The sequence below is a fragment of the Henckelia pumila genome, chromosome 1, assembly GCF_033568475.1.
Source record: "Henckelia pumila isolate YLH828 chromosome 1, ASM3356847v2, whole genome shotgun sequence".
Taxonomy (NCBI): domain Eukaryota; kingdom Viridiplantae; phylum Streptophyta; class Magnoliopsida; order Lamiales; family Gesneriaceae; genus Henckelia; species Henckelia pumila.
The window spans coordinates 133,968,408-133,993,842 of NC_133120.1; the positions used below are offsets into that span (position 1 = coordinate 133,968,408).

Consider the following 25,435-nt stretch of genomic DNA (forward strand, 5'->3'; position numbering starts at 1 on the left):
GCTTCTTTTCTTCTCAATCTTTGTGGTCTTCCCTTTTGTTTCCTATAAACTGGAGCATTTAAAGGCTGGTATTGAGTTTTGAAATAGTGTTCTTGTCCAGGAACAGCATGAATGACATGAGAGTATGTCCTCAAGTACTCCATCTTGCTGTAGTACTTGTGGACAAAATCTTCAATTTTCTGTCTTCCTTGACCAATTGATGTGCACGCATGCGAGCAAGGATAGCCACACAATTGGAACATGCCACATGTACATGTCCTCTTGCTCAAGTCAACCACATATTGTCCAAAAACACCTTGGGCAGACAAACAGTTAACCTGATATTCTTGGTTTCCTGAGTAGAATGCATAATAGCTCCTGGAAATTTTCTGATTCTTGTTGATCCTCCTCAATATGTTGGGGCAAATGTCACCTACATATTTCTCCATTCCAGCCTTCTTCTGTTGCATTCTCTTCATCAATTTGTTTCGTATGCATTCCAGCATTGTGAGGATTGGCTTATCTCTTGCACCCAAGATGTAGCTGTTGAATGACTCACAAAGATTGTTCACCACCACATCACTCAAACAATCTGTTTTGAAGTGACTTCTAGCCCAATGCTCTGCTGGGATTTTTTGTAGCCATTCACTAGTTGTCTCATAAGTGGGATTCACTTTAGGATCTGCCTCAGCAATAAGTTTCATGTAATTCTCAAAATCAAACTTATTTGTTGTACATCCAGCCTTCCAAAACAATCCTTTCAATTCCACTCCCCTATACTTCTTCTTGAAGTTTTGGTACATGTGTCGCAAGCAGTACCTATGCTCTGAATCAGGTAAAAGTTCTTTTAATGCTTCAATAAGTCCCTTCTGTCTATCACTAATAAATGTCCACTTATTCTCACCCAAACCTCCTATATCATCCAATAGCTCTCTAAGGAACCATGTCCAATTCTCTCTGTTTTCTACCTGGACAACTGCCAAGGCGATGGGGACCATGTTATCATTGCCATCTCTACCAATAGCCACTAGAAGCTGCCCTCCATGAATTGTCTTAAGAAAACAACCATCCAATCCTATAATAGGCCTACATGCTGTTAAAAAACTAGCTTTCATGCCTTGCAAGCTATAATATAGCCTATCAAATGTAGGTGGTTCCACATCTTCCTTCCTCTTAATCATTAACTTACTGCCCGGATTGAATCTCAATATTGTCTCCAAGTAATCCCACAACAGCTGCTATTGTATACTGTCCACCCCTCTAATTCTTTTCATGGCAGCTTTCTTTGCCATCAACACCTTCCAGTAGCTAGCCTCAACCCCACACTCTCTTACTATCAAATTGCTAAGTTGTTCAATATTTATGTTAGGATTGTCTTGGACAAATTTCTCAATCCTTTTGCTCAAGTAATTGTAGTTTGCAAACTTGTTTTCCCGGACTCTAGCACATGAATGTTCCCCAGTAATTGTTTTTATTTGAAATGTAGGCCCACCCATAACTAAAGAAGCATGAATTCTCCAACTACATTCATTTTTGCACACAGCAGTTATTCTTTTGGACTCATTTTTCTTAAAATCCAATAGAAATCCATGTCTCACCATGTAGTCCCTCAAAACCTCTCTGAATTCACTTGCATTCTTGAACTTCATACCAACCACAAGCTGAAATATATCCATATCTTGACCCTCCCTGTATGTAGGATGCCTAGGGCCCTCATCTCCTGATCCATCAAGACTTACCAACTCATCATCCTCACCATCATCACTATCCCAATCATCATGACACTCACCCACCTTCCTTTTTTCCCCTACCCTACTCTTGCCTTTATCATTTGTTTTTTCACAAACCTTACTCTTACCTTTGTCATTACTTTTTTCCTTAGTCCCTCCCTCTCTTACATCATTAATTTCAACTCCAATGTTATTAATTTCTACATCAGATTCAAAAGAGTAAGAAGATTCAGAATATTCAGTTGACATAGAGTAATTTCCATCTGATGAGTCATCAAACTCACTTCTCTCACTAATACCTTTATCAATGTCACTAAATCCATTTTTATGGGATACATCTGTATGATCTTCTTGATCACATGAATCAAATTCATGTTCTACATGGCTAGAGTTATGAGATGAAAGAGCAGGACCAGAGCATGTATTCACCTCGAGTATTTCATGAGCATTTAAATCAAAAGCATGAGAGTTTGGTTGAGGTTGTGATAAAACAGGGGAGTTTGGTTGAGGTTCTGGTGACACATGACAAGACCTAGAATGATTTTCATCAAGAGAATGGAATGAATGACCACTAGAAGACTCTTTTTTATATTCAATATAGCCTACTGGACCTGAATGAATGAATTCACTAGCAGGAAAAACATTCCCATCAGGATCCATCACCATTTCTGGAACTGGCATGGTCTCCTCAACCCAAATTGGAACTGTTTCTAAGTTCTTGTAAAAATCATACATTTCAGTAACTTTCTTTTCTCCAGATATCTCTGTAAGCCCATGTTCTATTACATACCCAGGAATTCTATAAAAAAAAATGCACATTCAACTTGTTGCCACCACACAAACGGTACATATCATATAAATTGTTGTAGTTAAACCTATCAAAGTCAACCTTTTTAAATTCATGCTTAAGCCCCCCAACATAAACTATTTTTGGCTTTCCGGGCTCGCTTTGGATCTTAAACAAACCACCAACCCACATCTCAAAATTAACTGATGACTCCATAATGTACTGTTTGTAAGAATAAGAAATGGAAGATTACCTAGTCCACCACACTTCCAACTTCAAATTCAGAATCCCATCAACGAATATATTTGTTCCAAGATCTGGTTCGAGTTTAGGGTTTCTGCGTGAGAATTTGTGGTGTGAAATTGGGGAAGAGATTGAATAAGGGTAATCAATGCCTAAATATTAAAGCATATACACATTATATTACCGGGGTATATTTGTCAATTCATAATTAAGATATATTAAAAACATATTATAATTGAGCATGGGGCACATGAGCTAATATTTCAAATACGCGAGGACCGTGGAGCCACTTAAAATAATACGAGGGGTTATGAGCCAATTAGAACATTTACAAGGGGGCCGTATGCATTAAACCCAATTATTAATACTATAATTTTCATAAAATAATACCTTAAAATAATATTTTAAGGCCTATAAAAATCTCATAAAAATATTTTGGATGAAAATCCAACATCTCGTCCGTCCACGGTCCCGTCTATGCGATAAAATTAATCATTTAATCAAAAATCTAAAAATTCAATAATTGCGGGTTAAATGCTAAAATAAACTTTAAATCATGCACATAATTCACATAATATCACATAAATATCATTTAACCCAAATTCTAAATTTTAAATCAATTATTTTTCCTAATTATGCATGCGGATTTACGTATGAAAAATACCGGATATTACAGTTGATCAGTATACACAGTTATCCAGTCATTCATTTTGCATGCATCATATCAGTAGTATTACTCGTTCTTTACGTTCTGATCATAGTTTGCTCACGTCCATGCTATTGTGTTTCTTGGACACCCCATTTGGTGGGATAGTTACAGGTGTTTTATCGTAGACCTAGGTTTAGTTGGTGACCAAGTCTGTACTGCAGAATTAGCTGCTAGGTTGCTGTTAACTTATTTAAGTTGATATTTCGATTTGGTAGTATTATTCTTTCATTTGGCGTTTTACTTATCTATTGTATTTCGTCGATTTAGTATTTTGGTTTACTTTCCGCAGTATCTTTGATTAAACTTCTATTTATTTTAATTTGCATGCTTAATACTTTGGTTAGTAAGTGATCCGGATAGGGTCACAGTTGTTAAGTGTTCTATTTCCTCGACCGTCATTTTTTGGACTAGTAAATCACACAGTTGGGATGTGTTCGATTTCCCAACCAACAATTTCTTCTACTAACCAATAACACAGAATTTATATCCAGTACGAATTGCAAATACTACACGAGGGTTTATTGGGTGCACATCGAAAGCTACCTCTAGTTAATAGTTCCATTTGTTTTCTATTTTCCCATTTACAGTACGTACTTGCAGCGTCAAGATACAGAATTGGGGGCAAGTTCATGCCACACGTAGGCACACCCTGTTGACTGTTGTGAACCAACCGAACTCACAGACCAGAGGCAAGCTATGTCGACGGCGAGGATTACGCCGTCAGCGGCGGCGCTGTCCACCACCATCAATCACCTTGCTGTCTACTGTATTCCGACCCGAATCCTCTTCACTCGACGCAGGAACCGGGCCTTAACGATTTGCTCGAAAGCATCCGACACGCTTGAAGTCTGCGCCAAAGAATCAGTCACCACGCCCAATAGGGTTGGAGACTGTAAGTTGCTTTTCGCAAAATTTTGAACTTGTTATTGGTTTGTTTCAATCTCTTTTGATTTCGAGGATGTATCTTTTGATGCTCGAATTTTACAGTATTATGGACTGGCTTTGACATTGATGTGTTAAGATTGGCAATTTTTGACTTCTCTTAATTCACTATGGTAAAACTCAGTAGTAGTGTAGTTAATTAAGCTATCTCAGTTGCGCAGGGCAAAAAAATGGTAAGTGAGTTTGTGCAAGTTTAAATGGGAAAGTGTGATACAATTAGGATTGTGAATGAATTGTTATTCTGATTCGGGACAAGGAATCATGGTTTGTTCTTTGTAGCAACAGTTCTGATCCAATTGCAATATTACAGAGAGTCATTTTGATGGGAGATGATGGTGAATAAAAATAAAAATAAAAATTCACTAAAATATTCCATTTTTGGTTATTACAATAAGAATTAGGCGCCAGTTAATGCCACCCTAAATTGTCTCACGTTTTAGCTCGATTTTCGGTGTTCTCTCCTATATTAGTGAAATTCACTTGCACTCCACAGCTCTACCATCTCCCAGTTAGACACGGATTTTCGTATTGAAACCATAAATCGTCCGGATTCCTGCAACCAGTTCATAAATACTTATATGATTTATTGAAAAGTGTTGTGGTTATTTAATTTAGAAAGCATAGAGATCTTTTTTTCTTTCTTTCTGGAATACTAAATTCATGTTATTTATACTTTTCCCTGTTTTCAATTTTCATGTCATTTTGACATTGGTTTCAGGTCCCTTCACCCAAAGAGTTTTGCTTACATTGGAGGAAAAGAGCCTTCCCTATGATTTGAAATTGGTTAATCTCGCTAATAAACCAGATTGGTACTGTACATAGTTTACAATCATGGTGCTACATATTTGTGTTCATTTACGTTTTCTTTATACTGTTTCTTTTACTTCCTTTTCATACCAATGTTCTCAACTATTTTTGAAGGTTCTTAAAAATAAGTCCAGAAGGCAAAGTTCCAGTGTTGAAGATTGACGAGCAGTGGATTCCAGATTCTGATGTTATTACACAGGCGCTTGAAGAAAAGTTCCCTGAGCCATCATTGGCTACGCCAGTCGAGAAGGCTTCAGTGTATTACACATCTTTTTGTTCTTAATTTTCATGAAGGTTATTTCTATATTTACATACATTCAAAAGTAACACCTATTTTGTTGATTTGACACTTGGAACTTCTTCAAAATCTGAATAATTAGCCTTAACCGACATGGATAGAGATTTTAGCTGAATATTTAGGACATTTTGATACAATATGCTGCATTTTTTGTTGTATTATTTCCCTGTAGCATTACCATTTTTCCCCCAGTGCTTGTGCTATATAATAATAGCATGGATGTAATAATTCAACTATCTTTTCCTAAACTTCTATGAATTATTGTAGTGGCTCGAAGATCTTCCCTGCATTCATTGCTTTTCTTAAGAGCAAGGACTCCAGTGATGGAACTGAGCCGACATTACTCAGTGAACTGACTGCTTTCAATGATTATATTGAAAAAAATGTAAGTAACCCATTTTTTTTCCCATATGTATATGTATGATTTGTCACATCATACCAGATTGTTAAGGTTGTATAATCAAGTATGGGCAGCTTATTGAGAAATTAGGAGAAGAAAATTGATTGACAGCAATATGAGTGTCAAGTTGTTAACCTCAATACCTAATTCCTATTTGAAGAATAATGTAATAGTTTTATGTTTGAGAAGTGATGTGGCGCGGGAAAAAAGGTTAGGTTTTCAGAAATTATAATGTGAGATGAGGAGATGATAGAAAGAAGCAAGAGAAGCTAATGAAACGGGCTTTGGTAAAAATGATAATTTTGAAATTGAATTGACGTAAATGTGATAGGATTTGGAAATGTCGAAGTAGCAGTGTAGGGATAAATTTTCTCAGAAGGTTGCACAAAAAGTTCACAAGGAGAATTAGAGGCAAAAGAAACACACATCTCTCTGCTGGTAGCTCTTGAAGCATATCCTTTTCTTTTCATCCTGTTTTATACCTGTTATCATGCTAATTTTACAACATTTGATATAACGCACAGTATTGTATCCAAGGTTTAAGCATGGCAGACGTTTTTAATTTTCGACATGTAGGGCCCATTTATCAATGGAAAAGAGATTTCAGCAGCCGACTTGTCCCTTGGACCGAAGCTCTACCATCTTGAAATTGCCTTGGGGCACTTTAAGAATTGGTCTGTCCCAGATTCTCTTACATATCTCAAGTCATACATGAAGGTATGCTTTATGCCATGCCATAAGCATAATTATTAAATATTAGCAATTCAACTCACCATCAGTATAAAATATGAGTTACCAAGATGAAATTTTGGCCACTTTAGGAAATTTCATGCTCATGTCCCATGGTAGAGCTAAAGGAGGGTGACAAGGATGGTGGTCCTCTCACTTTTAAATTTTCCTACACATGAACATAAATATGATTTTGGTCTCCCTAAATTTTCGAGGTTTAGTTTCATATTTTCTTCGGGAAACCTCCAACTTTGCCACTGTCTGTCCGTGAGTTCAAGCAAGAGTCCGTATTCGATGGTTTCACTTTTTCTTTGTTCATCTGGTATTCTTGTGCTTCTCGTCCAAAAATTAATAACATAACATTTTCTTGCCATGTTTTGTTCTTTGCAATGCCGTCAGACTATATTTTCCTGGGATTCCTTCATCAAAACACGAGCTCTGACTGAAGACGTGATCCAGGGGTGGAGACCAAAAGTCACAGGTTAATCGGCAACCGTCAGCTTGTCGTCACATTCCCGACTCTTCTCTCAAAAGAGTCTTCTTCTTCTTCTTCCTTGTTTGTTCCCTTAAATCTCAATCGAAATCTTATGTTAGCTAATCTTGGTACATATATTTATTTTATTTTGCATGACTTTCAAATGTAAGAAGTGCACAACAGAAATGTTATGTTAGCTCTCTTGGTAGTGACAACTTGGTGCATATATTTATTTCATTTGCATGACTTTCAAATGTAAGAAGTGCTCAGTTTTGTTTTCCTAATCGTGTCACATACTCGGAACAAAAGTGAAGTCCACCTTATGGAAAAAACAGACATGTATGTATCTATATTTTATTATTAAAATTCAGGAGATTATATTAACTAATTTTGGTGTCTAAGTTTTGCTATTTTTTTTTAATAAACAAAAATATTATTTTTCTCAAATTACAAAATATTATTTTTTTATTTAATAATCATTATGAAAGTAAATGGAATTTTTATGGTAGTGATTTGCAGTCTTGCATTCCGTTGGTGTCAGCGATGGGAATGTTCCGACTATTGTCTACTTAGAATAAAGGGTTCATGATTTATGCTTTTGATGCAACACAGGAAACAAGATTGAAAGTGTCAGACATTCTTATTGTTAAGGATTTTCAGATGTGTTTTTTGATGAGATTTCAGGCTCTCCGGCTCAAAGAAAAATAGATTGCAGCATTCATCTAATGCCAGGAACGAATCGTATTTAGCACCATACAGTTTGGCCCCAGATGAGTTGAAAAAACTTAAGGAACAATTACAGGATCTTTGGAAAAGGCTATAATCTATATCAGGCCAAGTATGTCGCCTTGAGGTGCTCCAATACTATTTGTATAGAAGAAAGATGGAACAATGATAATGTATATCGATTACAAGCAGTTGAACAGTGCTATAGTGAGGAAAATTTGGGAAAAATAACCTCGGTCAACTATTTTTTTTTTATAAAAAAAAAAAACGATCTTCCCAAGTGTATTTGAAATACACTAAACATGAGGTAAATTTTTTAAAAAATCGAGGTTTTAAAAAAAAAATACCCTTATCTCACAACAGAATGGTCAATTTAAAAAAAAATATTTGACCCTACCCGGGAGGGTCAAATTTTTTTAAAAAAAAATGACCGAGGCTATTTAGTGAAATTATCCGGGAGGTCAATCTTTTTTAATAAAATTTAAAATATAAATATAATATACATTATATAATATTATATTACAATATTATATATATTATAAAATATGTTTTATTTGATTTTCATCTTATCTATATTATCTGTGTTTATTTTCAAACAAAGGTTTAAATTTCCAAAACTATAGTCACCATGACTCAAACTAGTCCAAGTTCATCCGACGAAGCCTTTCATGAACAACGCACCAAGCTCAAATCTGATCCAAGAGGCAAAGCTATTGCAGTAGCAGTTCCAGTCCAGGAGACTGCAGTTGCTCGTGAGGAGGATTATGAAGAAGTGGAAGAAGTAGTTAAAAGCACTCCGGCTCCCATGCAGACTATTTTCTCTCCAACTATTTTGCCTCCAGCTAGACCTATTGGAGGTTTTTCTACTCATAAAATAGTCGAATCCACTCACTCTAGCCTTGATTTAAGAAAGAATGGATAAGACAGATACGATGTGGCCTCATCGTCAGATATTTGCAGACCTACCAACTCCATTCAAACACGTATTGATCTCACAATGGATGAAGTGTTAATTTGCTGAGAACACTACTTACACTATTTTTTTATTAATGGTACAAATATAGGATGGCCACCTTGCCAAAAAATAGAAGAAAAAGGGTGAACTGAGGAAATAAATAATATTGGAGGAAATTGTTCACAAGTCAAGACAGTCAAAACTGTTGATATCTCCGTGGATCTGGATCGGAGAAAATATTTCTTTGATTTGATGCGAATCAAAAGATTGATAGTCATTCATGCTCAACTAAAGGAAAACTAAGATCCAACTACAAGAACATCTTATGAAAATAGAGCGGTGTTTACTCAATTGGATTCCGACCTTTATTCTTTCCAGCGTAGGGTCAATTTTTGGGAACAAGATCAACTACTCGTCATTCCCGAGCCCTACAGGAACCCAAATCTAAAGCCCAAGTTAAAAAAACTCCAAAACCTGCTCAGAAGGAAGTTGAATCATCTGAGTACACCATTGACCAAGTGTTTCGAGAAGTTGAGAAGGAAGTAGACCAGGTAATTGATCAGACTGCATTATACCCAACTGAACCTATTCTCAGTTCAGTTCTAGAACAACAATTGGGCAACTTTTCTTTACTTGAGGTGACTAGAGTCAATGATGATGAAGTGTTGCATCTTGTTACAAGCGACATTCAGTTTGAACATGATTCGTCAAATTTTGGAACCACAGAGGAAGACCATCAGTCTGAGAGCAAAATGGATGAATATTTTGCACATCACAAGGAACAAGTTTTGGATTTTGAGAGCTCAGTAAAGGATGTTGAAATGACGGAATCAATTCTTCCAACCAATTTGGAATTGGTGATCTACACAAGACCATCTACCAAAATTGAGATTGTTTTTATTCCAATATTCTTTTTTGAAGCTACTGAAATAACTTCGGAATTTTTAGCTCCAATTATTGAGTATGTAAGTTCTTCTGAAGATAACCAGTCCATGGAGTCTATTGACGATCAAGAGATTATTCAGTCAGGACCAACTGAGCCAAAACTCCAAACTGAAACCAAAACTGAGATTGTTCAATAGTCTAACTCTGACGACAAAGCGAGGAAACAGGTCATTGAAGCAGATAACACTGAAGTAAAAGAAACTGATATTGAGATTTTTTTTAGTTGAGGTTGAGAAAGATGAGGATTTTTTTACCAAAGCCAACCAGTCGATCAACTTGAGTCTGGGTCAAGAAGGTCCCTCCAGTTTTTGTGAGAATGAGTTAGAAGCTGTTGAGACTACTGAACAAGACGTATTTGATGATTTGACAAGCACTCTGAATGGAATTGAGACCACTCTGTCTACACTTTCTGAAAATATCCAAGCCATCAGAAGTGATCAATCTCAAGTTGGTAACCACATTTCTTCCATTTGCGATACTATGACAAGAGAAGTTGTTTTGCTTCAACGACATTTCAAATTGTTGTTCAAATAATTAGACAACTTCAATCAGGCAATTACGTCTCTACCTCAGGTAATCCAGTCTCAAGAGAAGCTTGAACATAAAATGGATCACTTATCTTCTCAAGTTCAGATTCTTCAAGGGACAATGGCTGATAAATTTCATGTTATGGCTACTCAGATCAAGTCTATGTCTTCTCTCACTCAGCAAATTCTGATCAATCAATCCACTACTTCTCAAAATACTCAATCTCGAGGAGGCCATCAGGGCCAATCTAGCAGACCAACTCCTACCAATTGCAGACCTGGAACATATCGTCATGAGTATAGCAACCGATAAGAGATCCTCACTTCTTATTTTATCTACACTAGTTTGTTGGATCAATCAGAATTTCTATCTATGAATATTTAATGAATTTTTATCAAGAACAATGCTCTGCAGCTTATACATTTTGCGTTTGTCAAAAAGGGGGAAAACAGTTAAGTTAAGACACTTTGACTAAAAGACAAAAACAATTCAAGTGCTAAGTTTTGTCAAACACCGAAAAAGAGAAAATTTTTGGAGAAATTAAGTTTCAACATTTTAATTCAAATTCAAAGCTACACTGCATCACCAAACTGAACTGGACAAGACAAACCTAAATTGGATGAGTAAACTGTTCCCGACCCAACTGCTATATAGACCAAACAGTTTACCTACCCAGACTGCTACCCAAACTGCTTACTGTCAAACCAAACTTAGCAAGACTGAATCACGTCACTCAGAAGCATTTGATGACGTTAGTATACCAACATTCTCGGAATAATCTATTGATGACAGTCTACCTCATTGGTTAAAGTTTTTCGTACACTGACACATTGAAACCGCATCCACACACACAATTGTACTATTTCATCAGAGAATGTTGACGTGATAATACAAACAGTGCAACGAGTAAATCCTGAGAGGAACAATATTATTTAAATTATTATGACAGTTGGCACCAAAGCCTATAAATAGGCAACAAGATCGATTTTGGAGGCTCTCTCGCACGAACTTGATTTCTCACATATATCAATCTACCTCAAGCTTTCACAGTTTACTTAGAAAAACTGATCAAGAACTCGAAGCACATATTCGAAGAAATTATCTGATCATTTAAGTGTCACTTTGTGTTAGTTTAATCGAGTTGTAAACAGTTTGTAATAAATTCAGTCTAGGACTGTATTATTGAGTTGAGTTACTAGGAGTTCTGAGATAGGAAGTGGTGTAAGTCCTAGTCTTGGATTGAGATTTTGCAAAGTGTTGTAAAGTTCAAAGTCTTCTAGTGGAAATTTTCCCGCGTTATCCCGCACAATACATTTGTTTGTCAATTAGCATCGTTAACCAAGAAAGAGAGAATTCTGTTGCCATCCCAATTGAATTCAAGTTTCTGTTGAAGAAATTTTTGTGGTGTATTAACCCCCCCCCCCACCCCCCACCCCCCATCTACACCTTAATCGATCCTATCAGAGCGGTCGAGGACTGTGTAGAGCAGTCGAGTGCTTTTTCTTTAGCATGACTGGGTGAGTGTCATGCTTTTAGTACAACCAAGGCGAGTGTTATTCTAGGCGAGAACTTTACTTCTTAGGATTGGGCGAGAGATCTTCAAAGCGAGCGATCGAGAACATGTTTTACAAATCAAGATATCAAGATTTACCATAATTAATTATCATTTATTATCACCAAAACTAATGGATTTAACAGGACAATAACAACATTGCTTTTGCATTTATGAGCTATAGCCAAACGTTGAATGGATAAATGCAAAGAACACTATATATAGAAGTTGCAAGAAGAGATAGAGTGAGAGAGACATGAGATTTTTCGGATACAAAGCAATACCCAAGCTTGAATTATCTAAGATATTTTATAAGCACTCTAAATCATCATATTTATAACTGCTCAACTTTTCTCACTTGAAAGAATATATTTTAGATCATCAAGGATCATATAGAGCTTCAGACAACTACTCAACTATTTCAATCAAAACAGTTGGAGAAGTTTTTCGACCGTTTGAATCTTAGGATTCATTCTTTTGGTTTATTTCAAGTTGTACTGGTTGTGTGACTTTGTGTCTCAACCGTTGTGAAATGAATGTTAGGAGTTTCGACTTAGACAAAGGATCAATATTAGTGTTGAAAAGATTTGTATAAACCAACGTTTTCTAATGAATTATTTCTTGTGTGGAATAAAGAGAGACGTAGAAAGATTTTGACTTCGAAATTTCATATATCTTGCGTTACTTTACTTATTATTTATCGTATTAAATTCTCGATATATCCCAACTTGACATTGAGAAGATTATCTTGACATCCCAACACCATAAGATTCATAACAATTTTTTTTTGTTTCTTCAAAAAAATTATTATGTGACTTAAAAAAAAAATTTATTATGTCAATTGTTAAACTGATTTTACAAAAAAAATAACAATAAATATTCGATTCAAACAAAAAAATTATCGGGCCGGCCCACATTGATTTCGTAGTCTCCAAGCCTCCGAGTAGCCATATTCTTCTTCCCCATTCTACACTTCATTCCAAAATCCCCGAAACCCATTTCTCTCGGACCAGCTCCAGGTGCTGCGGTAATTACGCAATCTATACGCATAATTACATTTGATGTGTGTTTTTCTGCTTAAAATTTTATTGATTCTGTGTTGTTTAGCACCGTGGCTTGATTTTCTTCTGGATGTTTGGTATTCCGTTCGTGCCTTTGGTTTTCATCTGCGATATTTCAGGAGAAGAATGCCGTATGCTTATTCGTTTATCTGTGTAGATACATGTGCATTTTCTTAGTTGAATGCCAGTTTAATATTTTTGTTTTCACCCGATCTTGTTTTTTGTTTGTATGGTTTATCTTAAGTTTTTAGGTTTTCTGTTTTATATTCGGTACCTTCGATTTTTCAGATTGTGACATTGATGATTTTTCAGAATGTTGGGATTCCTTTTTTCTATATATATATTTATAGTTATTTATTTATTATTTATATGTACACGAGCATGCCGTAGCATCCATTTGCCAATATTATTGTCCTTGCTTTGGTATGCTGTTTTATAACGATGAGAATGGTGTTTTTGGATGTGATGCAAACTTGTACTTACCTGAGGATTTATAGTCCGGGGTTCTTCTTGTTAATTCACCTGGTTGTCATATTGTAGCTGAATCACAAAACATGTTTGGTGGAATGTCCGGTGTTGGTTATGCACGTTTCACAACTAGAGTGTAGCTTTAATATTCTAGTAATGTACTCGTACCCCATTGATCGACTGTTTATGCCTTCACTACCAGTACCTTAATGAATTCATGGAAACTTATCTATTAATAAACAGTTAAATTGGATCGCGAAGAGTTAAAATTTACTGGCTTTGTTGTGGCTTTGAGAAATCTATCGTGCCTGACAGCAGACAGAAGTTTGATTCTTGACAGGAAATCTGTTGTGGTATGGCGTCCCGAAATGCTTTTAGATATGTCGTATCTCGTAGGATGTCAAGTAGTGGAAAAGTCCTGAGTGAGGAGGAGAAGGCTGCAGAAAACATCTATATCAAGGTGATTTTCTTAATCTCTATTTCTGCACGTTAAGCTTCTGCTTTTTTCTTGCCTTAATATGATTGAATATTTGAATTGCCTGAGAAGGTTGGTATTTATCAACAAATATTAACTGACTGTTTTAAATGATGCCTACATTTCTCTGATTGTATGTTTTGTATTGAAGTTTTAAGATATTTATCAACAGTCACTTGCAGTTTTTAATGATGCCTGCATTTCTCTAATCACATGTCTGGTATTGAATTTCAAGAGGCGGAATTTTCTTTTTCTTTTTATTCATTTTTTTGATATTGGTGTGATGTCGTTTTACCCCCAAGGGTTTTGTTCCTATTGGACCCAGATCTGACTATTTGCTTCTTTTGTTTTTGTTTTGTTTTTGCCCCCAAAAAATGATATAGTCTATTCAAGGTATAAATGGCTTTGGGTTTGCATTTACTTGTTGACATCTCGATGCTCACTGTTTCGTCAGATATGAATTGAGGCAAATGCAATCATAGCAAAGGAGGATTATAAAAGAAGATCAGGATACTTGTGCCAAGAATGAGGAAATAACATGAGTGGAATGTATAAGCAATTAGCTATGCAAATTGAATATGGACCTTCTTTCTCTTGTGGTTAATTGAGTGAATAATATTACTACTTCGTTCATGGGGGGTAACCTAACCCTCATATTTCTGGAACTGTCTGATTTTATTTGCCACCTCCCAACCTTCATTGACATGTATCAATCATGGATGTGGTACTTTGAGAATTTTCTGTTGGACCATTTATATGAGAACTTTTTTTCCATTCTTGTGCATCAGGAGCTGATTTATTTTGGTTTCATGCTAAAAATGCATGCTCGTGCATTCCTAAACACCAACATTATGAATCTATCTTATTAGTATTCTCACTTTTGAACTTTCTGAAATTTCACAGAAAATGGAGCAAGAGAAATTGGAGAAGCTTGCTAGGAAGGTATGGACATGTTCGACAATACATCTAGAATCCTGTGATTGACTAGGTTTTATCTTTTGCTCGATTCTAGTTCATGTCCTCTGTCTCCTTTTTTAAAAAAACTGGAATCGTCTTTCTCCTTCCAACTTTTCGGAAAAATTCTTTACTCTAGATGAAAAATAGAACTGAATTTAGTGAAAAACCTTTTACTCACCCACTACTTTCTATGACGAAGATAAATATAGCATGTCATTGGTATTAGTGATGATCAAGGCTGTTGAAACATCCAATTTTTTTCCAACCAATTAAGTCTTTAAACCTAAGCTTACCAATTTTTGGTGATTTTGTTATTCTATTGCATCAAAATGTATCTTGATTTCGAATCTTTGATTCATTCTTAAACAGTTGATTCATCATAGGAAACAAAGGCCTTTATAATTTCAAATAATGGATATTTGTTGTTTTTACTGAGTTTTTGTTTTGCCTCGACTATGTCTTGATATCAAACCATTCTTAGACCGTTTATCCACCGCAGGGCCCTAAGGCAGGTGAAGCTCCGGCAGGAAGCTCAGGAGGCACAGCCAATGTAGCTGATGCTAACCCAAGTGGCCAGACGTCCTCGACTTCTAAAACATCAACTGACACCTATAAAAATTATGCTGTTGTAGCTGGTCTTGTAACTATTGCTGCTGCCAGTGGGTGGTATCTCTTTGGGTCGAAGAAGGCAAAACCTGAAGAAGTGCAGGATTGAGGTAATTTTCTCAACATGGTTATCGAATAAAACCGAACAAACTCATGTAAACTCCTTTTGACCTGTTGAATTCTGTTTCATGGCGATGTCATCTGGCTTTATCATGTGTTCTTCTCTTCACTGCTGTCCTGGAACATATTGACGTGCACCTTTTGGAACCTGTGAACTTTAATACCACTTTTTCAGTGAATTGAAATGACTATCAACTGCCAACTGATCGATCTTGAGCAAAAAATTTTTAAAGCTTTGTGCTGAAGCATACTTGTTATTCGACTTCAATCTTGATCAGACTCGTTTTGTCGGTGCTATGTCCGATTAACGTAGGTTCAAACAATCATATCTGCTCGTTGCATTACAGAGAAAAGTGATTAGTTTTCAAATGTTTGAGGTTATATAAAACACAACCAGAATTTGACTCCGGGAATTGATATCTTGATATCGATTCTGATACCAATATCTGGAACAACTGTTTGATGGCACGCTAAACTGTAATCGATAGTTTTATTGTGTACGATGCCGAAAGTTGGTGTGGGTTACGTTATGCAATACTATAGCATATTTAATTTTGAATCTTTTAAAAAAATAGAATAAAAAATAATGATCACTTGACACCATGATTGGAATCTCTTCAATTTGGCAAAGATTTCATTTAGTTAAATTAAATCTCATCAAATAACAATCTTGTTTTGAAATATTATGTTTTCAAAAACTTAAAATTGAATTTAATTCCAAATCTCATTTTTTTTTTCTCTCATTACACACACTTTGGCACTTTGCACTGTTAAGGATTTGTGAAAATTGGGAAATTCTGATTTTGAGAAAACGATTTAAAATAATCTTCGCACTTTCAATTCCTAGAGTTTAGCAATATACAATCTAGCTTTCTTGGAGAACCTATATTTTGTATTTGACTTAAATATGGACTTACGGAAATATATTATATTATATTATATGTGAAGGTTTCTTAGAATCAACATGGTATATTCTTTCTTAGTTTTTGGTCTCCACACACCGGTGGAAAAAATCTGCTTGCTTCTTTTCGTTTCTACGTGGAAATTTAAATGAGATATATATAAATCGTGAACGACATTAAACTTTAAAAGGGAAATTGCAATTGTGATCATTTTTTAAATGAATAAATTTTTTGTGAGACTGTTATATGAACTTTATTGATGAAACATGTCAACCTTGTTCATATCTGACATAAATTAAAATAAAAATCAATATTTTCGGTACAATAAATAATATATTTACTCGGGTGGTCAAAATAAAATATTTATCTCATAAAATTAACATGAACTCTTATGAAAATATCTTACATGTGTGTATTATATATATGATTTTTTGCACAAAAATCTTTTCGATTATTTGTCTCATAAAAAAATTGAAGCCGTTAGATTAATCGTTTTAATATGATTTTTTGCACAAAAATCTTTTCGATTTTATGAGTTCTACATAAATAGATATTTTATTTTGTGCACTTATATTTTTAATTCATCTCACCAAGATTTTCCTAGTTCTCAACTAATTTCTAATATTTAGTAAATCATTTTATATTTAACCATCATTTAAACATAAAAAATTATATCTAAAACAATAGTTGAAAAATAAAAAAAAAAACACTTAGCAACAAATAATGTTTATATATTCTGTTACATACACGCAACGTATATATTGGTCTTCGCTAGTATGTAAAAATTTTGAATAATAGTGTTTTAACCGACTTTTAAGCCAATTGCATCAATATTACGGTGTAATTTTTAAAAAAAAAATTAAAAAAAAACTGATATAAAATGGATAAAAAAAACTGATATAAAATGGATAACATTTTTAGATCAGGCGTTTTTAAAAATCATGGATATAAATCCCTAGAACTTACAAGAAGGGTAAATATGGTCAGGTTTTTATCATATAGAGGTGACGTGTGTTTGCTTTTAAAAAATTATGCATTATTCTATTAATTTTATTTAGATTTATGTTATTAGACTTTTCACAAAGAGTTGTTATAAATATTTCGGGTTTTTTGTGAAGATTTGTTTTTGTTTTTCTTTTTGTTTTTTACGAGGAGAGAACGTAATTTTCCTGAGCTCGATAGATTAAAAATTTGCATAGCTAATTTGAAATCATATGATATTTTACAATTTAAAAGGATTCTTGGATGTGATTTCAAGGGTCTACATTATTTTGCCTATGATATCAAGATTTTTGTCCTCCCTTCTTTGTAATGTAACGTGACCAGGAATACAAGAAGGTTCTAAATTTCAAACTAATGATTGGAAGAGAAAGCTTGGGATCTTATATTATTATTATTATTATTATTATTATTATTATTATTATTATTATTATTATTATTATTATTATTATTATTATTATTATTATTATTATTATTATTATTATTATTATTATTATTATTATTATTTATTATTATTATTATTATTATTATTATTATTGTTATTATTATTATTATTATTATTGTTGTTGTTGTTATTATTATTATAGTATATATTTGTCATCTTTTCCAAATATTGCTTTCAAAGAAAAGCGAGGAACACAGCTGAAAAATCACAGGAAATTTAGTCTAATTCTTTACCTTTATTTCTGGCATATAACAAATTAACAAGGATATTAGCCAAAGTCAATATCCATGTATATGAAAAGAGAGCCTAAAACTTCAGTGTACTTTTAACGATTAAAAATTAAGATTTATATTTTTAAGCTGGATCAAATTGTAAAGACATCTTTTACTCTTTTTTGTGTTGCTCGGTACAAATTTTACGTTGTTTAGTATTTAGTGTGGCTAAATAGGGATAATTGGGTCAGAATAAGATACACTGAAAAAAATAATAGACCTAAATATATTGATAAATTTTTACTTTTAGATGTTTTTTTGAGGTAATATGATGGGAGTGATCTCTCATAAGATGTGACAAGGTCTATGAAATTCGAGGACTTCAATTTGAGCGGTGAAATTCAGTTGGTGGAGGATGGTAAAATCCCTTGTGAGGAATTAGGGGTTTATTCGGGATATTTTGAAATATGATTTTGGTCGAATATATATATATATATATATATATATATATATATATATATATTTACATCGCAAAAAATACAAAAACTAAATAAAGAGTGAGCGTTGAGAATGTTAAATTTCAAATTCATAATCAAACAAACAAATGTAATTTTTGTTATTAAATCACATCACATGGAAAAATGATAGTAGCCAAGTGTTCGTAGTAATTGGATCTGGTATAAAGCTACTACTCATATCTTCGGATCGAACTAACCGGAATTTTGGATATCTCGATTCCTATTTTGAGCAGTGATATGTACTCAGAATCCAATTCGATTACAACAATTTTATTAAACACACACAAAAAAAAAAAACAAGATTAATATTTTATATCAATATTATCATATTTAAAGCAATATATAATATGTTTCACTAACTAAAATATCACACTAAAATGCAGTGTTATAAAGGACTTATTGAATTTTACCATAATTTATAACCACCAAAATTGAGAATCTCAATAACAACCAATCCTTATTCTAGGCAGCCCTGGAAACCAGCACCCCTAATAAATAGTTCCCATCTCCCTTGACTTTATCTGTAACAATTTTCACCCTCTTCCCGTGTGCATCTCCATCTTAAATCCAAACAAACACACCTTTTTTTTGGTGAAAATTAAATTTGTTTCTTCATTTTTTTTTTCAGAAAACAAAAAAGAAAAAAAAAAAAAAAAAGGAAGGAAACTGCAAAATATCCAACAATGGCAGCTTGTGGTGGCACAAGCTTAGAACACATCTTTGAGAAGCCATTACCAGATAACTCAACCTTTCTTGAATCCCTTTCGCCATGGAGACAGATTAAAACCATGAAATCGGTCGACGGTTCGTCCTCTTTTACCGAGTTATTTGGTGAATTACACTTGAAAGAAAGCCATGTTAATGAGATATCCAGCTCACCTACATCTTTATCCTCATATTCCTCTGTTTCCAATTCTAATCAATCTGGGATGGATATTCCAGGAGTTTCTAGCATCCAGCAAGAAAAAATCAAGAATCCCATATTCATGAATTATGACCCCTCGAGGCATATTAATAATACACATTACAGGCATGGTACTGATTCCTTTTCTTCCATGAATTCTGAGAGTTTGTCACTGTGCACTGAAGGGCTGGGGTCCGAAAGCTCCGATGATGTCGAAGATTTGTTGGGAAATGAGGCTAGTACTGGTAATGAATGGAGGAATCAAGATCAAGAGAGGAGGAGTACTACTAATGTGATGAAGTATTCTACAGAAAATAATAATAATCACTGGGGGGGTACTGAATATTCCAGAAGATCAAAAGTTTGGTGCACAAGGGAGATTCCTCCACCTATTTCTTGTATAGGAAGAAACGGTAAGCCATGGGTTTGTTTCAAATCATTTAGAGAAGATGGAAGATTCATTCTCAAAGAAGTAAGGATCCCAACTCAAGAATTCTTGCATGCATGCCGCGAAAACGGGCGTTTACGCTTACGGTTCGTTCATTCTGATGATGAAATCCTTGAAGAAGAAGAACCTACGGAGGAGGAACAAGAGGCTATAAATGGAGAGGAGAATAATATTGGTCTAAGAAGCCAGGGGGCGACGACGTAGTGTAGTAGATGAATTAAGTCGATCGATCGTTAATTGGCAGCTGCCTCAGCTCGGTTTCTTTTATCCGGCATGAGATCGATCTATGGCCATAATGTTCGGGTCAGTTTCTTGAAAATATTAGAATTTTTGTTAGTTTTTTTTCTGCACATAAAATAATCTAAGATCTGTTTTTTTTGTTTTTTGTTTTTACTTGTTTATGCTAATAAGAAGGTTCTGAAAGAGGAGGATTTTATGGTCTTGGAGGCCTTTCTTTCCCTGTTTTTATTTGGTCTCTTTTGTGTGTTGAATTTTACTGCAGATTGAATAGTACAGTGTTTTCTTCTTTTTTAATCGATAAAATATAAAATCTACGTATCAAAATGAATATACAAATAATCAAAGACAAAATACTTTCTTCATCCCATATGTTTAGACTGGTGCGTTTTTTGCTCAGGTTGAGAGTTATTGAAAATACATTTTACAAAGAAATTTCTTATGTTACCCTTATTTCATGAATATTTTAGTAATTAAGTGGACAAATTAATAATTAAAAAAATAAATTAAATAGGGATATTTTTGGTTTAAAAAATCGATAAAATAATACTAAAAATTTGATTCTATAATTTGAGACAAATGAAAAAGAAAACTCATCCGAAATACATGGAAATACATGAGACCAAAGAAGTAACTAAAGTAGCCGTTGTGTGTATTGAATTCTAATACACTCAGCTTGGGAGTTTGGTTACAATTTGTAGATTTGGGTTAGGAAAATGGAAAAGTTACTTGATTATAGAATTCAATAGATACCATGAAACTCGTTAAGACCCCTCTGGGTAATAAAAGTTATAAAACCATGTTAACAATTTAATTACGATTTGGAATTAATTAACTAAGACACTATGTGGTATGGAATATAGGATATTGATTGATTATTCATTTTTTAATGATGTGAGAACTCGCAACCACTACTTTTCGGTGTGCAAATCCACCGACTAACATAATAGCCTGCAAATCACGCTAGTCAGGTAAGCTGAACTGAGCAAACTCTGTCGACAAGCTAGTCCAATAAAATGTTAATAGAGATAATCGAAACCTCACCACCGACCAAATTCTTACTATCTACTCCACCTACTTGAATACCCCTTGAGATTAATAAAATGTTAATAGAGATAATCGAAACCTCACCACCGACCAAATTCTTACTATCTACTCCACCTACTTGAATACCCCTTGAGATTTTGATTAATTATTCATCTTTGTTTTGCTAAATACTTGATTCAATTGAAACTATTAATGTCATGCTCTATTATATTATATATTACCCAAATATATTGATTTATCATCCCGTGCCATAGCATCTTTCGTCGTTTCATACATGAACATAAGAAGCGAGCATTAGCCAATTAGAGACTGCGCAAAGTTAACAAGTTAAAATTCCTGCAAGTTTGTTAAATGATAATAATACAAAAAATGGCACCCTCCAAGAAGGAATATTATTTGATTTTTTTGAGGCTTGTAGCTTTAATTTTCGCATGGTGAGGATACAACGACAGCTGTTTAAGAGGACGCAAGAAACGAAGAAAATATTATCCCAAAAATAAAGTAATACACACACATTTATATCATATTTTTCCCCAAGCTCTCTCAAAATTACAAATTCCATTATTCAGTAATTCAAATTAATTATTAAAGAGATTTGTTATAATTGGATCTCGAACACGAAACCTTCAACTTTGAAACCAATCAATTCTGAACATGCACACACTATGGCTTTACCACCACATCAACATGCATATGAGATGCTAAAAAAAAATATCTGCAAAGATGTCTAGTCGACGAAAATAATGTAACCAATAACCATACACCACAGCGCTGGAAGGTATGATAGAATCCTGCATTTAATTGGTGTAACGAGGCTTGCCAAAGATCTTTCTACTAAGTTTTCATTGACAGCTACGGTTATCATATGCAAAAGGTTATCCCAATTATGAGACAGCACACATTATGAGACAAGAAAACGAAATATTGTCATCCTTTATACAGCCAAACGGTATTGATACATGGTAAAAAAATTTTCAAGAATCATCAGCCACAGTTAAACACATGGGGACAGACAAGGGTTATTATAACATCCACATCATATGTTTATACATCGTCTCATGATGCACATGCCAAAAGCCATGCATGGTGATTGACAGATGAAATCTTCTAAAATAAGTCCCAAAAAATGGAGAGATTCTGCGATTTAGAGAAGAGAATACTAAAAAGGCTAAAAATTGTTCATAATCAGGGCACGAAATGCCATTTTCCCAATTGATGGGAGAGTTGCAGCTTCAGAAATAATATAAAATAATTTCTAAAACGAGCAGATAATCATTTAGAAACATCACTGCCATCTAATGTCAATAGCACCTTGTATAGATCTGGGCGTCGATCACGAAATACGCCCCAACTATTTCTCTTGTATTTGAGTTTATCCAGATCGAATTGTGCAATGAGGATAGCTTCCTCTTTATCACCAGCAATCTCAACTAATTCTCCAGTTGGTCCTATTTAACAGAGCAAGCATTTTATTTTGAAAGTTCTTGTATGTATGCATGTAGTAAATGAATTTGAGGAATTGATAATCTCAAACAATTACAAAAAAAAAAAAACACTAACCAGCTATGAAAGAATTCCCATAGAATGTAATTTCACTTTTTCCATGTTCGGTTTCAATTTTCTCTTTACCAACACGATTTGAAGCTACCAAGGGTACCTGAATGAATGCAAGTTTCAAAATCATGAGATAACTGAAGTATTGATTTGGCTCTGTAGGTTTATTTCTGACAAAATGACAAATCCATGAGTAATAAACAGTATTATGATATTTATCCTTGTTATCTCACCAATCATTGGCAAGAAAACGAGTGCATAAAAAGGTTTCTTACAGCGTGACAAATCAACAAGAAATTAATGATTTTATGATTTTTATCGTGTTATCTCATCAAACATGGGCAAGAAAATAACAAACGAAAAAAGGTGGGTAAGCACTAGACCATTAGTAGAAAAGAAACGAATGAGAAGTCCCAACAGAGGCATTATTACGAAAAGTTCATAATTAAATAACCATAGTTTCATTACAGGTCCTAAATCAGATTGATGATATCAAAAATAATGTTCGAATTTTACTGACCATGTGACACGAAAATTAGAATACTCATTTGTAGTTCAAGAAGAATATTTCTTTTAATAAAGAAGCGACACTCTTGCTTCTTATCTAGGTTCGTCGTCTCAACACATAATATACCAAACAGGTAACATGCAGTTCGCGTTTGAAACTTACCACATTGGCCCCAGCATGGCCCTGCATTACCCGCTTCCAGTGATCTCGAGAATCCAGGCCCTGGTCTTGAGGTTCAGAACCAATAGCTGTGGGATAGAACAATATTTCTGCACCTTGAAGCACCATAGCTCGAGCTGCCTCTGGAAACCACTGATCCCAGCAAATTCCTGAAGAGGAACAAGAAACCATCTTTAGCTTCCAACTGAAAGATGAAAGGTAGGGGGTAGCTAATTTTTAATCTTCAAACTGGGATACAAGAAATCTTACCAACTCCAATTTTTGCAAATTTAGTTTTGAAGACCTGTTGACAAAAGTAACAAGTTTGCGGAAAAATCAAGGATAGACAATCAGCATCAAGGTAAAATTGACAAAGGAAATTTATATTCATAGGCACTAACCTTAAAACCGGTGTCCCCTGGATTGAAGTAGTATTTCTCCTGGTAACCTGAGAGAGCATACCTTTTGCGAATAAAAATTATGGTCAATTATCATATCAGAAGTAAAATTGAAGTTCGCGAACCTGGCCCATCTGGGATGTGAGACTTGCGGTAAAGGCCAAGATCAGTTCCATCAGCATCAATTACAACTATCGAATTATAATGAGCATTATTTGCCTCCTCAAAGAAGCTGACTGGTATCGCAACTCCCAATTCTTTTGCCAGACTCTGCATCCTGAAATACAAATCCAGATACACAAACTCCCACTCTTTCATACAAGCACCCATACATTCAAAACCCATTTGAGTAAACATTGACCAAGTAAAATACAACCTTCATGAACAAGTTAGTGACATCCAGAAATAGATGGGTGATCATTCTCACCTCTGTATAGTCGGGTGCCCCTTATAAGGTTTTGAGCGCGAAAAGAAATCTTCTCTTTGTGCTTGACAAAAGTAATACCCTTCGAACAATTCCTGCAATATCCAGTCATAGAACAACTTTGGAAATGATTCCTAGTTCAAAACGGAAAAATAAACATAATTGACAATAACAAGAGTTCTATGTTCTTGAGGGACCTAAGTAGACATACGTGGACAGTAAAAGAGGAGACAAAAACTCTTACTCGTTCAGCCTTAGAAGAGATAAGTGCAGATTTGTACAATATTTACAGAAAGCAAGGAAAACGTATTGGTGGAACACTAACATTCTTGACCAAAGAAACGCTAAAGTATAACATTGTCATGACAAGAAAAAAGGCACCCAAAGATCAAAACTTGAAAAAAAAATTATACCTGGATAAGGATGATATTTGCCCCCTTTTGATGAGCTGCTCTAACCAATCTGTAGTAAAAATTAATTAGTCGCAGTGACTTCAATCGCAATTTGTTTCATAAAAAAAATGAAAATCTCTCGAATGGTGTACATAACTAAGAATACGCAGTGACCCACGAAGTTTAATCCATGAAAGTAACTTTCCAAAAAAAAAGTTGAGGATAAACTGCAAATTGATTCTAGACGATCAGTAGAAATCAATTCAAAATAAGGAGGTGAGGCAGATTTCAGTAGCACGTACTATGTTTTGTTCCCGCAGAATACACATCTTATTCAAAGATTGGAAACTTCGAATCGAGAAAGTGGATTAACAATGATTCATAACAAGAAAAATGGGATTCCCCGAAAAGGGTTGCACCTTTCGGCCGTATCGACGTTAGTGGAGACATCGTCGGCGCAAGCGAATTGCAGAGCCGAGACGGTAACTACTCGGCTTTCCGCCATTTTTCTTGCTTAATTAATTTTCCTTGTTTCTTCTCAACAGCCGATGAGTCAAATAGAGTAAACTGCTGACGCTTCAACTGATGCACAAAAGCAGGGTCTCCACCCTTTAGATGAAATAGATTTTTTACTCAAAAAAAAAAAAAAAAATTTTAATTTAAATATGAATCAAGTCAATTTACGTCATGAATATAAATTTTTGATATCATCTCACATTAAATTTATTATAAATAATATTAATTATCATACATAAATAATTTAGGTTATATTTAAAAATAAAGTAATATTTTAATA

At 34.4% G+C, this 25,435-nt stretch overlaps 3 protein-coding genes across 4 annotated transcripts; 2 read left to right on the top strand and 1 right to left on the bottom strand.

The window, feature by feature from the left end:
• The first annotated feature begins 3,970 nt into the window (after positions 1–3,970).
• LOC140874717 (probable glutathione S-transferase DHAR2, chloroplastic) lies at positions 3,971–7,314 on the top strand. Its single transcript, XM_073278078.1, has 6 exons — positions 3,971–4,340; positions 5,109–5,199; positions 5,312–5,455; positions 5,763–5,880; positions 6,472–6,612; positions 7,024–7,314. Exons 1-6 carry the CDS (start codon positions 4,145–4,147, stop codon positions 7,108–7,110), a joined length of 777 nt encoding a protein of 258 aa, XP_073134179.1. The 5' UTR covers positions 3,971–4,144; the 3' UTR covers positions 7,111–7,314.
• Positions 7,315–12,702: 5,388 nt separating this feature from the next.
• Positions 12,703–15,737, top strand: LOC140875577 (uncharacterized protein At2g27730, mitochondrial). The gene is made up of 4 exons (XM_073279292.1): positions 12,703–12,832; positions 13,675–13,794; positions 14,713–14,751; positions 15,266–15,737. The coding sequence occupies exons 2-4, from the start codon at positions 13,690–13,692 to the stop codon at positions 15,479–15,481; spliced, it is 360 nt and encodes a 119-aa protein (XP_073135393.1). The 5' UTR covers positions 12,703–12,832; positions 13,675–13,689; the 3' UTR covers positions 15,482–15,737.
• Positions 15,738–22,138: 6,401 nt separating this feature from the next.
• Positions 22,139–25,206, bottom strand: LOC140874867 (N-carbamoylputrescine amidase). Of its 2 annotated transcripts, none has more exons than XM_073278324.1 (9): positions 25,059–25,206; positions 24,661–24,709; positions 24,251–24,342; positions 23,949–24,100; positions 23,827–23,873; positions 23,696–23,729; positions 23,429–23,595; positions 22,765–22,861; positions 22,139–22,652 (listed from the first exon to the last, which is right to left on the bottom strand). In XM_073278324.1, exons 1-9 carry the CDS (start codon positions 25,142–25,144, stop codon positions 22,477–22,479), a joined length of 900 nt encoding a protein of 299 aa, XP_073134425.1. In that variant the 5' UTR covers positions 25,145–25,206; the 3' UTR covers positions 22,139–22,476. The 2 variants fall into 2 exon arrangements, with proteins under 2 accessions (XP_073134425.1, XP_073134426.1); XM_073278325.1 differs by lacking the exon at positions 25,059–25,206 and adding an exon at positions 24,942–24,958.
• Positions 25,207–25,435: the final 229 nt, after the last annotated feature.

Coding starts and splice junctions, on each gene's coding strand:
- LOC140874867 (XM_073278324.1), bottom strand. CDS start 25,144: ATGGCGGAAAGCCGAGTAGTTACCGTCTCGGCTCTGCAATTCGCTTGC. Junction 24,343..24,660: donor CAAATATCATCCTTATCCAG/GTATAATTTTTT, acceptor TGGATATTGCAG/GAATTGTTCGAAGGGTATTA. Junction 23,874..23,948: donor TCACATCCCAGATGGGCCAG/GTTCGCGAACTT, acceptor ATGCTCTCTCAG/GTTACCAGGAGAAATACTAC.
- LOC140875577 (XM_073279292.1), top strand. CDS start 13,690: ATGGCGTCCCGAAATGCTTTTAGATATGTCGTATCTCGTAGGATGTCA. Junction 13,795..14,712: donor CAGAAAACATCTATATCAAG/GTGATTTTCTTA, acceptor GAAATTTCACAG/AAAATGGAGCAAGAGAAATT. Junction 14,752..15,265: donor TGGAGAAGCTTGCTAGGAAG/GTATGGACATGT, acceptor TATCCACCGCAG/GGCCCTAAGGCAGGTGAAGC.
- LOC140874717 (XM_073278078.1), top strand. CDS start 4,145: ATGTCGACGGCGAGGATTACGCCGTCAGCGGCGGCGCTGTCCACCACC. Junction 5,881..6,471: donor ATGATTATATTGAAAAAAAT/GTAAGTAACCCA, acceptor TTCGACATGTAG/GGCCCATTTATCAATGGAAA. Junction 6,613..7,023: donor ATCTCAAGTCATACATGAAG/GTATGCTTTATG, acceptor CAATGCCGTCAG/ACTATATTTTCCTGGGATTC.